The sequence below is a fragment of the Medicago sativa genome, chromosome 6 (assembly GCF_051527215.1).
Source record: "Medicago sativa cultivar Bolivia chromosome 6, Bolivia_mono, whole genome shotgun sequence".
Taxonomy (NCBI): domain Eukaryota; kingdom Viridiplantae; phylum Streptophyta; class Magnoliopsida; order Fabales; family Fabaceae; genus Medicago; species Medicago sativa.
In genome coordinates this window covers 11385544-11400862 of record NC_140754.1, presented here as the reverse complement: position 1 = coordinate 11400862, position 15319 = coordinate 11385544, and the positions used below count along the sequence as shown (strand labels likewise).

Here is a 15319-nt window from a genome sequence, read left to right as displayed (position 1 = left end):
GGTTATGTTACAAGCCACCCTTTGGTGGTGTCTTTTATCAAGTCACACCTTAAGGTGTGATTTTCACTTTTTAGTTATAACTTTGATAAAAGACACCTTCCTAAAAGTAAGTTGGTGTCTTTTCGCAAATGCTAATAGAGTAACTTGATAAAAGACACCTTCATAAAAGGTGTCTTCTATCATATCCCATATATATATATATATATATATATATATATATATATATATATATATATATATATATATATATATATATATCATCTTCTTTGTAAAAACCACTAAAATAATCATTATCTTTGTAAAAGAAAACGATATCATCACCTCATTAAAATCCAATAATCCACAACATAGATATAAGAGATTGATCACCCAAGAGCTCCATTAGATTTTTCTAAAGTCAACTTCAAATGTGTAGTGTACTTACATGGTTTTTATGTTTAATTTAGATTTTTAGTGGCTTGTCTTTTCTTTGATCTTTTTGCGCCATATATAATGGTTTGCGACCTATCTTGAGCTGCCAAAGTCAACTTTGTTTCTTTTTTTAATAAGAAAAGTCAACTTTATTCCATTGACAAGAAATTAAAAAAAAATGATATTCGAATTAGAAGGCCAACTTGCTCTCTAATAATTAACAACCAATTTTTTCCAATTTATGGAAATTATATTTCTATAGATTTGAATATTATATTTATTTTAAGTTTAGCTGCACTTTTAATGCCCTATTTTATCACACTCATAAAAAAAAGTTTTTTCATCTTAAAATCAAAATCTATTACTTTTTTAACCAAAAAGTGGCAACATTGCTTGGCATGCAAAAAATAGAAAATCATAAAATATTATTTATGGTGTGTACTTAATTATGAGATAATAAGTTAGTAAAAGTGAAGACTCGATTTGCTCTTCATAATTTTCTATGAGATCAATTTGGTTTCTAACAAAAATAAAATATAAAGTAGTCTATGATATATTCATATTAGACAAATTAATTTCTCTGTTGTAACGAGTCATAAATTAATTTATTCCTGAAAATTATGAACGGATGAAATTAGATATTCACTCTCTAAAGTTAAAAATGCTTTGATAAAAGGTTTCAACTTTCAAAGCAATGGAGTATGCTTCATAGGTGTATTTATATTGGTAAACATATCTTAAGTTAGGGGAAAACGAGATTGTAGAGACTTAAATTTAGAAAGGCAATATCATGTTACATCATATTGATACTTTACTTTGGTATTGGTCTTTTACTTGATCAACATATGATATGAGGATCAGAAAATGGGTGAACCACGTACGATTTCCACTTTAATTGGCTTTGAAGTTTCGTTTGAGATCTTTGTTCAAGCACAGTCCGAATTAATGGGTTGTCAAAAATGGAAAGTTTTGAGTGGATTATTTTGGTTGGTGGTACGTGGGACTTTTGGCCCATGACAGCTGCTCCACATTCAACAAGCAGCCACGTTGCCTATTCATCACCCACCCACATTCTATGTACTATAGTCAAAGTGTGTTCCTCTTGATATCTTATTTTATAATGTTCAAAAATGTATAAAATAATTGTTCAAAAATATAAAAGCTTAAGAATAAGTGAACATAATTATTCTTAGCGGAGACTAAATCTGCTTGCAAAAAAAATTGTATGGATTAAAAAAATTAAATAAATAAGAACTAAATTTAAAAGGTTCTAATTTTGTAGAGATAAAAAACATATTGTCTTTGCGAGCTTGGCTCCATTGATATATACATTTCGTAATATATATATGACTTAAAATTGAATCTCAAATGTCCTACTTACAGTATTTATTTTAAAATTGGCTCCATTGATTTAACACTTGGTCCGTTTAATACTTGAGTCCCATGGTGAGCAAAAACGAAAACAGAGAATGGTGTAATTTTTAGAATAAAGTTCCTTCAAATCAAATACACCAACTAATGTTTATATTAAAATTCCACACATTGTTATCTGTACTATTTGGTGGACCTGACTGCACTACTACCACTACTAATATAATGAGGTCAATGACCAAGTTTCCCATGTGAATAGCAACCCCTTAGACCTACATCCAATTAATCAACTCCCTAGTTTTCCTACACACTCCACCCTTATATTCCTTTTTCCCCTGACAGAACCTACAAACAAAACACCAAAAATAAGGTCCTAAGTTTCAAAAGAAACAGAGAAATGAGACTTTTAATCTCTTCTTGGAGCTTCATCCTATATACCCTACTAGTCTTTTTGGTAAGATTTTCATATACTTTTTTTATTTATAAGAGAAAAATTATGTACGTACAAGATTTTTCTGGTTGATTAATTTTTCTCTTTTATGATTGGTTTTGCAGATTGTACAAGAGAGTTGTGCTAGAAAGATAACTATAATTAAGGATGCAGCCTATGATTTGCAACAGCTTACAACAGAGGGTCTAGTAAATAATAGTATCATGGAAGTTGAAAACTCTGATCATGTAGAAATGAATAAAAAAGATGAACAGAAAAAGATCATTTCAAAGGATGTGCATCACAATCAAATAGACCCTGAATTGAACGTGTTTTTCGTTCCAAAGGATTTAAAAGTTGGAAAAATAATGCCAATTTATTTTTCCAAGAAAGATTCATCAACTGCTCCAAAATTCCTACCAAAAGAAGAAGCTAACAAAATTCCTTTCACACCAAAAAAACTACCTTTCCTTCTAGATTTCTTCTCCATCTCAAAAAACTCTCCACAAGCCAAAGCCATGAAATACACACTTGAACAATGCAATTTTGAACCTATGGAAGGAGAGACAAAATTCTGTGCTACATCCTTAGAGTCTTTGTTTGACTTTGCAAATTACATGTTTGGACCCAACTCAAAATTCAAAGTTTTGACCACAACCCATGTCACAAAATCCTCTCTCCCTTTACAGAATTACACAATTTCAAAAGTAAATGAAATTTCAGTTCCAAATGCAATAGGGTGTCACCCTATGCCTTACCCTTTTGCAGTTTTCTATTGTCACAGCCAGAAGGGTGATACCAGTTTGTATGAAATTGTAGTAGAAGGTGAAAATGGAGGAATTGTTCAAGCTGCAGCAATTTGTCACATGGATACTTCTAAATGGGATGCAGATCATGTTGCCTTTCGTGTGCTTAATGTAAAACCTGGAAACTCTCCAGTATGTCATTTCTTCCCTCCTGATAATCTGGTTTGGGTGCCTTTGACTGCAACACCATAACAAGTTGTGGTCTTTTTTTTTTTTTTTTTTTTTATGTATTATATATATATATATATATATTTGGAAAAACTATGTCAACTATAATCTCCCATATTATAAAAAAACTAAAAACATAATAGTGTGTAACATAGTTGTTTGTGTTATCTTTGAAATAAGTTTTATAGGAAGATGTAAAAACAATTTTCATCTGTTTTATTGTTATTTTTTAATTAAAAATTATTGTTTTTGAATTAAAAAAATAATATTGTTTTTATTGAAAATGATTTAAAATGATTTTTAAATGAGTGTCTTGCCACGTGGATGCCAGCTGGACAAGTAAGCACAATCATCATGTGACACATATGCACAAAAGTGACAAATCATCACATAATTGGGGACCGAGACCATTTCCAAAACAAAAACAATTTTGCAAGGACCAAAACCTATAAAAAAAAAAATTGCAGGGACTAAAACTAAAACTGGGCATATTTGCAGGGACCAATGCCATATTTTAGCCTAGATTTATTATAGTTACAGACATAGATGATAGGTCTCAGATCAAATAACGGAGCACACACATAAATCCTAGTTTTGGTTGTGAACTACATAAGAACAAAGTTAGGAAAAACAAGTTGTTTATGCAATCTGTTATTCTTCAGCAACAAAAACAATTAACGAAAAAAAAGAGAGAACAGATTCAAAAATCAATTTATATCTATATAGTAGTATAAGAAAGGAGTATGTTATGGAAAATTCAAAAAAGAGAGAACAAATTCAAAAATCAATTTATATCTAGTTAAAGTAGCACTAATAACATTTTGACAATCGTTTCGAGCAAAATTTAAATTATACATCTTGAAGTTAAAAAAATAAAAATCCTACGATAGCCCATCAAATCATTATATTTCATTTCATTATATATATATGGGTCCCCCTAATATGGACCTCTTTTTAAAGGGTCTAAACATGGACATCCAACTTAACCTGCTATAGCCTGTTTAATTTTTTTTTATTATGCTCATATTCCTCTACTTCTTCTCCACCTGGTATGTCATCTTCGATGTAATCCCCTGCCAAGTATCCTTCTTAATTTTGATAAAACTGTTTTTATGTTTAATAACTCTTTAACTTATTAATAAATAATATACAACACATTATTATACATTAATTCATTGTCTCCACCCTTCCAGAAAATTGAAGAAAAGAAAGGAAAAATAATCAGTTTATCCACCGTCGTCCATTCCCGTTCCGTTTACCGGTCTTACTCTTAAAAAAGAAATACAATACAATTTATATTCGTCCTTTGATTTATGCCGAGAACTTCTTAAATCAGATATGGTAAAAACTCCGAGTTCTTAATTCAAACAAGTTGTAAATTGTTTCAAGCATGTGAGAAGGAAAACTGGCAGATTCAATTCATTTTCCGTCAAGCTTTCAATTTGGAAAGAATAAAGTAATTAATGCAATAGAAATAGTGCTATTTGGGAAGGAGTAGTGTATAGTCTATTTTCTCTTTAAAAACTGGTTTCTCATAATCGTAAATAATGCAGCTTTAAGATCTATAACTTAGCAAAATAAAAATATGTGTGTTGAGGGAATGATAAAGGAATAATGACCACGGAGATACAGGCACCAACCAATAAAGGGGCATTTTAGAGCAATTACATTACCTGGTGCAGTAGGTAGAACTATGAGGACCATGGCTGGAGCTCTTTTTAGAGGGTGCATATTAGGGGTTCCCTATATATATATATATATTTTGTTACAAGCCACCCTTTTGTGGTGTCTTTTAACAAGTCACACCTTAAGGTGTGATTTTCACTTTTTAGTTATAACTTTGCTAAAAGACACCTTCATAAAAGTAAGTTGGTGTCTTTTCGTAAATGCTTATAAAGTAAATTGATAAAAGACACCTTCATAAAAGGGGTTCCACTTTGGTGCCATTAATGGCACCAATGACACCATCCAATTCCATCTCCACCACACACACATCCCCACGCGGACCCACACACATCAACGGCCAGGATCTCTGCTATGGCACCAATGGCACCATTTCTAAGTCACTGATCATAACCTTATATATATACAACTAAAATGATGTCATTCTTTAAAAAAAATAGAAACTAAAACGATATCATCTTCTTTGTAAAATCCACTAAAATAATCATTATCTTTGTAAAAGAAAATGATATCATTACCTCATTAAAATTCAATAATCCACAACATAGATAAGAGATTGATCACCCAAGAGCTCCATTAGATTTTTCTAAAGTCAACTTCAAACATGCAATGTACTTACATGGCTTTACTCTTTAATTTAGACTTTTAGTCGTCTGTCTTTTCTTTGATCTTTTTGCGCCATATATACATGGTTTGCGACCTATCTTGAGCTGCCAAAGTCAACTTTGTTTCTTTTTTTAATAAGAAAAGTCAACTTTATTCCATTGACAAGAAATTTAAAAAAAAAAAAAGATATTCGAATTAGAAGGCCAACTTGCGAATTTTTTTTATTTGTGCCCTACTTTTTGCCAAAAAATCCAAAACTACCCTACTTTTTCGAAAAATTGCAGAAATACCCTACTTTTTCTGACTTTCTGGTACCACTCCACTTGGAGTTGCGGGGTACCCTAAAAAGTGACAAAATTTTTGTCCTTATTGTACCCCTCTACTTGGAGTTGAGGGGTACTTTCCTATTTTTTTTTCGAATTTTTTTACTACCACTCTACCTGGACTTGCGTTGTATATATGGCCTTTTTTTTAAAAAATTTTAAATACCACTCTACTTGGAGTAGAGTGGTATAATAAGGACAAAAAACTTTTGAAGCATAGTTTTACGTTAAAGCATGCATAAAAAGAAAATACTCCCTCCGTCCCATATTAGATGACCTAGTTGACTCCGACACACGTACCAATGCATATATTTTATCTTTGATATCTTCAATTCTCTGCTAAAAAAAATTATGAAAATTTAATATTTTAAAAATATTCATCGAGACGAATCCATGCGTAGGGCAAAGAAAGGTCGTCCACCAATTACTCGCATTAGGACCGAGATGGACGATGTGGAAACTGAGAGAAGATGCGGCGTTTGTAGGATGCCTGGTCATTCCTGCAAAGATTGCATTAATATTAGACATCAGTAGAAATCTAATCTTTATTTCATATTTATTGTATTTCGTATGTTATTTATTTTATAAATATTATGATTATTATTATAATTACTTTTTTATTAATGCCTAAATTAACATTATTAATATAAGTTGAAATGGTGTGATAAATTGAAAAATGAAAGGAAGTATTTATAGTAGATGAAATAATACATGTTTTATAATAATTGTAGATTTTATGGTATTTTATTTGTTATATAATTTTAATTAGTTTTTTAACATTTATAATAATTATTACTCCCTCCGTCCCTCAATAGATGACCTATTTGACAAAAAACAATATTGACTTAACACACTTTGACCATATTTTTCTACTAATTCACAAAGATAAATAATATTATGTAAGATATTGATGGATTCGTCTCGATGAATATTTTTAAAATATTAAATTTTCATAATTTTTTTTAGCAGAGAATTGAAGATATCAAAGATAAAATATATGCATTGGTACGTGTGTCAGAGTCAACTAGGTCATCTAATATGGGACAGATGAAGTATTTTCTTTTTATGCATGCTTTAACGTAAAACTATGTTTCAAAAGTTTTTTGTCCTTATTATACCACTCTACTCCAAGTAGAGGGGTATTTAAATTTTTTTTTAAAAAAGGCCATATATACAACGCAAGTCCAGGTTGAGTGGTAGTAAAAAAATTCGAAAAAAAATAGGAAAATACCCCTCAACTTGGAGTAGAGGGGTACAATAAGGACAAAAAATTTGTCACTTTTTAGGGTACCCCGCAACTCCAAGTGGAGTGGTACCAGAAAGTCAGAAAAAGTAGGGTATTTCTGCAATTTTCTGAAAAAGTAGGGTAGTTTTGGATTTTTTGGCAAAAAGTAGGGCACAAATAAAAAAATTTCCCAACTTGCTCTCTAATAATTAACAACCAATTTTTTCCAATTTATGGAAATTATATTTCTATAGATTTGAATGTTATATTTATTTTAAGTTTAGCTGCACTTTTAATCGCCTATTTTATCACACTCATAAAAAAAAAAAAAAGTTTTTTCATCTTAAAATCAAACTTGTATCTATTACTTTTTTAACCAAAAAGTGGCAAAATTGCTTGGTATGCAAAAAATAGAAAATCATAAAATATTATTTATGGTGTGTACTTAATTATGAGATAATAAGTTAGTAAAAGTGAAGACTCAATTTGCTCTTCATAATTTTCTATGAGATCAATTTGGTTTCTAACAAAAATAAAATATAAAGTAGTCTATGATATATTCATATTAGACAAATTAATTTCTCTGTTGTAACGAGTCATAAACTAATTTATTCCTGAAAATTATAAAAGGATGAAATTAGATATTCACTCTCTAAAGTTAAAAATGTTTTGATAAAAGGTTTCAACTTTCAAAGCAATGGAGTATGCTTCACACGTGTATTTATATTGCTAAACATATCTTAAGTTAGAGGAAAACTAGATTGTAGAGACTTAAATTTAGAAAGGCAATATCATGTTACATCATATTGATACTTTACTTTGGTATTGGTCTTTTACTTGATCAACATATGATATGAGGATCAGAAAATGGGTGAACCATGTACGATTACCACTTTAATTGGTGTTATGAAATGCAATAAAGTGCAAAAGGTTCATTCTCATTGATTGTGAAAAGAGATTACAATGAGTATTTATAAGGAAAATGTGATAAGAACAAACACTTATCAACCCTTATCAAAGTAAACTAACAGCTTATCAGAGTTACTTGCAGCTCAAGTAACTTGTAGCACAAGTTACTTGCAGCTCAAGTAACTGCACTCTCTTCATCCTTCTTCTCTAATATCCCCCCATAAGATGGAGAATGAAATTTGTTAAGCATTCCCAGCTTGGACAAAAGAATGTTGAAGGGTTGAGGAAGTAGTGGCTTTGTGAAGAAATCTGCAAGTTGATCTTTGGAGGAAACAGGAAGAAGCTTCATGATGCCAGCTTGAACCTTATCTCTGACCAGATGGCAGTCAATTTCCAGATGTTTGGTCCTCTCATGAAAGACAGGGTTGGCTGCTATGTGCAAAGCACTCTGGTTATCACAGTACAACACAAGAAGCTTGACTGTGGTGACATGAAGATCATGGAGCAGAAAGAGTAACCACTGCAGTTCACATGTTGCTGCACCAAGAGCCCTATATTCAGCCTCTGAGGAGGATCTTAATAATGTCAACTGTTTCTTGGTTCTCCAGGAAATGAGTGAGTTACCAAGAAAGAAGCATTGGCCAGAGATGGATCTTCTAGAATCCAAACATCCTGCCCAATCTGCATCTTAGAAGCCAGAGAGAAACAAGGGAGATTGTCTTGGAAAGAACAACCCTTGACCAGGACATTTCTTCAAGTATTTCAAGATTCTAGTAGCAGCAAGATAATGTTTCTCAGTAGGAGAAGTGAGAAACTGACTAAGTTGCTGGGTGGCAATTGTAATGTCAGGCCTGGTGTTTGTTAAGTAAATCAGTCTGCCTATCAATCTTCTGTATGAAGGCACATCAGTATATGGTGCACTATTGTCCTTTTGAAGCTTACATGATGGATCAGAGGGTGTTGAAACAGGTTTGGAAGCAAGAAAACCTGTATCTGTAAGAAGGTCCAAGCAGTATTTTCTTTGACAAAGAAAGATGCCTTGTGAAGAATGAGCAACTTCCAAGCTAAGAAAGTACTTTAACTGTCCAAGATCTTTAATTTTGAAAGAGGTGTGGAGGATGTTTTTGATGAATGTGAATTCATCAAGTGAATCACCAGCAATTATGACATCATCCACATATACCAGTAAGACTGTAAAAGAGTTGGCAGTTTTCTTAATAAACAAAGAATGGTCAGCATTTGATTGAGTGTATTGATGCTGAATAAGTATAGAAGTGAGTTTCTCATACCATTTTCTGCTTGCCTGCTTAAGACCATATAGTGACTTGAGTAACTTACAGACTTGATTTGGTTTGGAAGGAGTGATGCCTTGAGGAACAAGCATGTAAACATCTTCCTGCAAATCCCCATGTAAAAAGGCATTGTTAACATCCAGTTGGTGAATATGCCAATGATTTATAGAAGCCAAAGCAATCACAGTTCTGACAGTGGTGAGTTTGGCAACAGGTGAATAGGTGTCAAAATAGTCTAAGCCTTCAACCTGATTGTATCATTTGGCAACCAATCTGGCCTTATACCTCTCAATTGATCCATCAGCATGGTGTTTGATTTTGTAAACCCATTTACACCCTATAGGCTTCACATTAGGTGGCAGATCAACCAGTTTCCAAGTACCAGTATTCTCAAGAGCAGAAATCTCAGCTTGCATAGCTTGCTTCCAACAAGTGAATTTACTGGCTTCAGCATATGTGGTAGGCTCAGTGTGGGAAGCAATGGACAAAGCAAAATGACAATGAGAAGGTGAGAGATTATTATATGAAATATAATCAGAAATTGGATAAGAAACTGAAGATGATGCATGACTGCAAACATAATCTTGTAAATGTGAAGGTGGATTGGTGGTTCTGGTTGATTTCCTCAAAACAGGTGGTGGAAAAGGTGATGTGGGTGGAGAATGATCAGGTAATGAAGGTTCAGGATCTATGAATGTGGTAGGAGGAGTAATGGTAGTAACATGAAGAGACTGACTTGCAGGACAAGTAACAGATGGAAAATAGTCCCAATTAGTGGTAATTGAGGAAGGATTTGATGGATAAGGCAAAATATGTTCATGGAAACTAACATGTCCGGAGATATGTATATCTCTAGTATGAATATCAAGAAGAACATAGCCCTTAAAACCAATTGTGTAACCAAGAAACACAGATTTCCTGGCTCTAGCAGACAGTTTGGTTCTCTGTGCCTGAAGAGAAGAAGAATAACAAAGACAGCCGAAAACTTTGAAGCTATCAATGTCAGGAAGTTTGTTATGAAGTAAATGGTAAGGAGATTTATTATGAAGAAGAGGGGAAGTGACTCTATTGATGATGAAAGTGGAATGGAGGAGAGCATATGACCAATAGGATGCAGGCAATTTGGACTGGTATAAAATGGCTCTGCCTACATTCAAAAGATGTTGATGTTTTCTCTCAACTCTCCCATTTTATTGGGGAGTTTCAACACAAGATTTATGATGAACTATACCCTTAAAGGCATAAAATGAAGGGTTTAAAAACTCAGGACCATTATCTGTCCTGATGGTTTTAGGTGTGATATGAAACTGGTTTTCAACAAGTATGATGAAGTTTTTAACATGTTGAGACACATCAGATTTGGATTTAAGAAGAACAATCCAAACAAACCTACTGTAATCATCAAGTATGGTAAGAAAATACTTATGATTATGAATAGATGGCACAGCTAAAGGGCCCCAAATATCAAAATGTAATAGTTCAAATTTATGAGATGCAACAGATGAACTAAGGGAAAATGGCAATTTCTTTTGCCTAGCAAAATGACAAATGTCACAAGTAGCATTAGAATCAAAGGACATAGAAGGATATAGTTGAGACATATGAGCCAATCTCTTGTGAGAGACATGACCCAATCTGGCAGACATAGGGATTGAAGTATGTTTATTAGCAGAAAAGGATTTATTCAAAGAAGAACTAAAAAGTCTAAGTTCAATCTATAGAGACCTTCAAATTGTTCACCCAAACCAATCATCCTCTTGGATTGAAGATCCTGTAAGAAACATTTTTGATCATGAAATGTGATATAGCAATTTAATGAATCACAAAGCTTGAAAATAGAAATCAAATTAAGAGTGAACAATGGAGAGAACAAAACATTTTCAAGGTAAAAATGAGGATTGAAATGAATGGTGCCAGCAATATCAACTAACACAGAGGAACCATTGGGCAAATTCACAGGTTTAGGGGTAATTTTGTGATAAGAAGTGAACCAATGAAGTGAAGAAACAATGTGTTCATTGGCACCAGAATCTAAAAACCATAAGTCAGATTTAGATTGAAGAGAACATGAGAAAATTGATGATATACCTGAGGTATTGAAGGAGGTTGATGAAGGAGTATGTATGTGGTTGGCACTAGAAGGAGGAGCTGCAGGGAGTAAATTCACTTGCTGTAACAAACTGAGAAGCTGATCATACTTCTCCTGAGAAATATTGGTACTATGAGTTGAAGAAGCTTCAGTGCTACTTCCTCGTTGTGTCTCCATTTCATCATTACTGCTGGAGGCATTAACAGAAGGGCCTTGCTTCTGAAAATTTGGATGGCCATGCTTCTGGTAGCAATAATCAACAGTGTGATTACTCTTGCCACAAAATGAACAATGTCTAGGTGGCCTAGAGTTGGAAGAATAACCATATCCTCTTCCTCTGCCTCTGCCTCTTCCTTGTGATGAATCAGAAGCATTAACAATGGAGATAGATTCATCAACAGGAACAGAGAGTGAATGATTATTGCTTTCCTCTTGAATCACTAAGGAATAAACTTTGTTAATAGAGGGAAGAGGATCTAACATAAGAATTTGAGTTTTCACCACATTAAACTGATCATTCAATCCAGTCAAAAACTGAATAACTTGATCCTCAAGTCTGAAATTTCTAGCTTCTCTCATTGCAGCACACCTACATGGATGAGGACACGTGCAATGAGGCATAAGCCTATGGGAATTCAACTCTTCCCAAAGAGTTTTCAATTCAGTGAAGTAATCCAATACAGTTTTGGAACCTTGTTTCAGATTGTTGATTTTGGATCTCAGAGTAGCAATACGAATTCTGTCTACCTTAGAAAATCTCTCTTTGAGATCCAACCACACATCAATGGCGTTTTCATGAAATACAAGAGTTTGAGCAATTTGTGGTGAAACTGAATTGATAATCCAAGATTGAACCAACTGATTGCACCGTTCTCATGCAGCTCGGTTCAAATCATCATCATCAGGAATGTCCATAGATCCATCTATGAACTTTAATTTGTTTTTCGCGCCAAAAGCACGAATCATGGAACGGCTCCATGCGAGGTAATTGGATCCATCCTTAGAGTCTTTGTTTGACTTTGCAAATTACATGTTTGGACCCAACTCAAAATTAAAAGTTTTGACCACAACCCATGTCACAAAATCCTCTCTCCCTTTACAGAATTACACAATTTCAAAAGTAAATGAAATTTCAGTTCCAAATGCAATAGGGTGTCACCCTATGCCTTACCCTTTTGCAGTTTTCTATTGTCACAGCCAGAAGGGTGATACCAGTTTGTATGAAATTGTAGTAGAAGGTGAAAATGGAGGAATTGTTCAAGCTGCAGAAATTTGTCACATGGATACTTCTAAATGGGATGCAGATCATGTTGCCTTTCGTGTGCTTAATGTAAAACCTGGAAACTCTCCAGTATGTCATTTCTTCCCTCCTGATAATCTGGTTTGGTGCCTTTGACTGCAACACCATAACAAGTTGTGGTCTGTTATACCCTAATTTTGGACCTAAAAATACTAACTCAATTCATCTTATCTTGCATTTCAAGCCATTTGATATGTCTCTGATCAATTGCATCTCTCTCGGCATTTTATTTCAATGTTATTTGCAAAATTCACATGTAAGGGTATTTTAGTCATTTCCTATGTCAAAACCTCTTCCAATCTTCAAAACTTTGTTTGAGTCCTTTCAAGTAGTGTGAATAAGTATTCATCCCACTCTATGTCAAAATCCGTTGCAAAAATTGCATTTGAAGTCATTTTGAGTCAGTTTTGCCCCTAGGGGCATTTTAGTCTTTTCATGTGTTAAAACCCTGTTTAAATCCTAAAAATTGTCTCTGAGCCTGTTAATTTTGCTTGAATAAGTCTTTGCTTCAATTTCTGTTAAAAATCCATTTTTCAATTGCATCTGAGTCATTTTTTAGTCGTTTTCAGCCCCAGGGGCATTTTAGTCATTTCACACGAAATTTCGGCAGAGAGGTACTTTAAAGTACCTCATTTAGGCCATTGGTTCGTTTTAGTCCGTTTTGTCAAATTTTAGACGTTTCACTTTACGTTTAGTCAAATTACCATTTTTTATTCCAATTTTATTTTTAGTTTTTTTCTAAGTCTAAAGTGTCCAAAGTTTCATTCAAGTCCCTTTAATTTCGCTTTTTTTACATAATAGTCCTTCTTATTCCAATTTTCTTTTTAAGTTTTTTTAATTGCAATTAAGTCCTCTTTTCCATTTTTCAGTTTTGTCCCTTTAAGTTTTCTTAGTTTGCAGAACAGTCCTCCAAAGTTTCAAAATTGCAAGAAGGTCCCAAAGTCCAAAAATAGTCCAAGGCCGAGCCAAACAAGCCCAGATACAGGTGTCACAAGGCTATTGGTCCAGAACATTACACTTGGCCTATAAATAGAGGCCACATCACCAATTACACAGAAGTTTTTCGTCAATCATACAGTGCCACATCACACAAACGCATTTGATCCATTCTCTCTCCTCTAACAGAATCCAAAACCGTTTTCCAGAAACATGATGAAGTTCATGAAGAACTTCACCCCCAATTCATGAACCCTAACTCAATTCCAGTTCAATTCTACACATAACCGCACCAATTTCATCACAGAAAGCTCAAATTCAACAATTGCATAATCAAAACAGTTCAAAATTGAGGTGATTTTGTTTCACAATTCTCAGAGATTCGAAGGAATCATCATCATCGAATTGAAGACTGCAATTCCAGCACAATTTCAAGGAAATTGTACGATCACAGTTCGAAGAAGAGAGAAGAAAGGGGAAATTGAAGCAAGATCACAATTCGAAGAAGAAGAAGATCAAAACACCGATTTATTTTCGGTTTCGAAGCCTACCAGAAGAATTCAAAGCAGCGTGGATCTTTTTTGTTCGAATCTCCGAATCAAATTCAGGTAATCATCCAAACTTCTTCGTTTTTCATCGCAAAAAGCTCAACGAAGGCTTACAATCACAAATAAACGGTGAATCGAAGAAAGATTTTGAAAAAGATTCGAAGAAGTTCGAAACAAAACCCTAAAAGTGCAGATCGTTCAAGATTCACCGTTTATTTCATAAACCTAGTTTCGAATCCATGATTAATGAAGAAAGTAGTTCGAATTAGGGTTTTGATTCAGAAAAGTTTGAAAAGAAAGATGAAACCCTAGAAAAAACCGTAAAGATCCAAAATCAAACCTGTGTAAACACGTAGATCGAAACGTTTTGAGCATCTTTCTTCAAAGAACTTGTAGATCGAAACGTTTCGAACTCGTTTTCTTCAAAAATGCCAAAATCGAACGGTTCGAACAACTTTCTTCAGAAAGATAGCAAGATCAAAGTGATTCATGTTCATTCAGTGTTAATTTGAGTATCGATTCATAGTTTGTGAGCCAAAAATCATGTTTGATGTATGAAAGCCATGAACGGCGCCGTTAGGGTTAGGGTGAGAAGAAGAGAGAACGAGAGAAATCTGAGAGAAGAGAGAGAAACGAATGGTGATAATGGACTGGACCGGTCCAATAGCCTTTGTATAGGTGACTGAACCGGTCTGGTTCAGTGTTGGTTCACCAGCCTTATGTCCTGGCCGTTAGATCTAGGGGTTGATCCAGTTGGATCAATCCAACGGCCCTCGTTGATTCCTGAAGGATCCAGGATCCGTTTCCTCCTTGGGCTTGGGTTTGGGCTTAGTGTTCCTGCGAATTTCCCCTTTTTTTTTTGCTATTTTTGTCACCACTTCTTGCTACTTGCACGCCTTCTTGCTCAAAAAATTTGTTAAAAATTCCATTTAATTTTTCATGTGTCTTTGACTAGTTTCTTGACCTTTTTGTGATGTTATTATGTGTTGAATTGGTTAAAAAACAAGGTGTTAATTTTTTTTTGCTATTTTTGTCATATTTTGTGCTAAAAAATAAGTGAAACTTTGCTTGATTTCAATCCAAATTGCTTGATGAATTTTGGTGACCTATGCCACTTGATTCCATAGAAGTTTAGCCACTGTTTGTGCTTGATTTTACTGCATGTATGGGAATGTTGATGGATTACTTAGTTTACAAGTTACTTGTGTAAATAAATAATGCA

At 33.7% G+C, this 15319-nt stretch overlaps 1 protein-coding gene and 1 pseudogene across 1 annotated transcript; one reads left to right on the top strand and one right to left on the bottom strand.

Moving 5' to 3' along the window:
* Window positions 1–2031: 2031 nt before the first annotated feature.
* LOC146912811 (BURP domain-containing protein BNM2A-like) lies at window positions 2032–3398 on the top strand. Its single transcript, XM_085716143.1, has 2 exons — window positions 2032–2236; window positions 2338–3398. Exons 1-2 carry the CDS (start codon window positions 2180–2182, stop codon window positions 3208–3210), a joined length of 930 nt encoding a protein of 309 aa, XP_085572269.1. The 5' UTR covers window positions 2032–2179; the 3' UTR covers window positions 3211–3398.
* A 6273-nt stretch (window positions 3399–9671) lies between these two features.
* LOC146912810 (uncharacterized) lies at window positions 9672–12279 on the bottom strand (annotated as a pseudogene).
* Between the last annotated feature and the right edge of the window lie 3040 nt (window positions 12280–15319).

Excerpts from the sequence above, each read along its gene's own strand:
- LOC146912811 (XM_085716143.1), top strand. The coding sequence starts at position 2,180 with ATGAGACTTTTAATCTCTTCTTGGAGCTTCATCCTATATACCCTACTA. Across the intron at positions 2,237-2,337 it reads ATACCCTACTAGTCTTTTTG|ATTGTACAAGAGAGTTGTGC; the intron begins GTAAGATTTTCA and ends TTGGTTTTGCAG.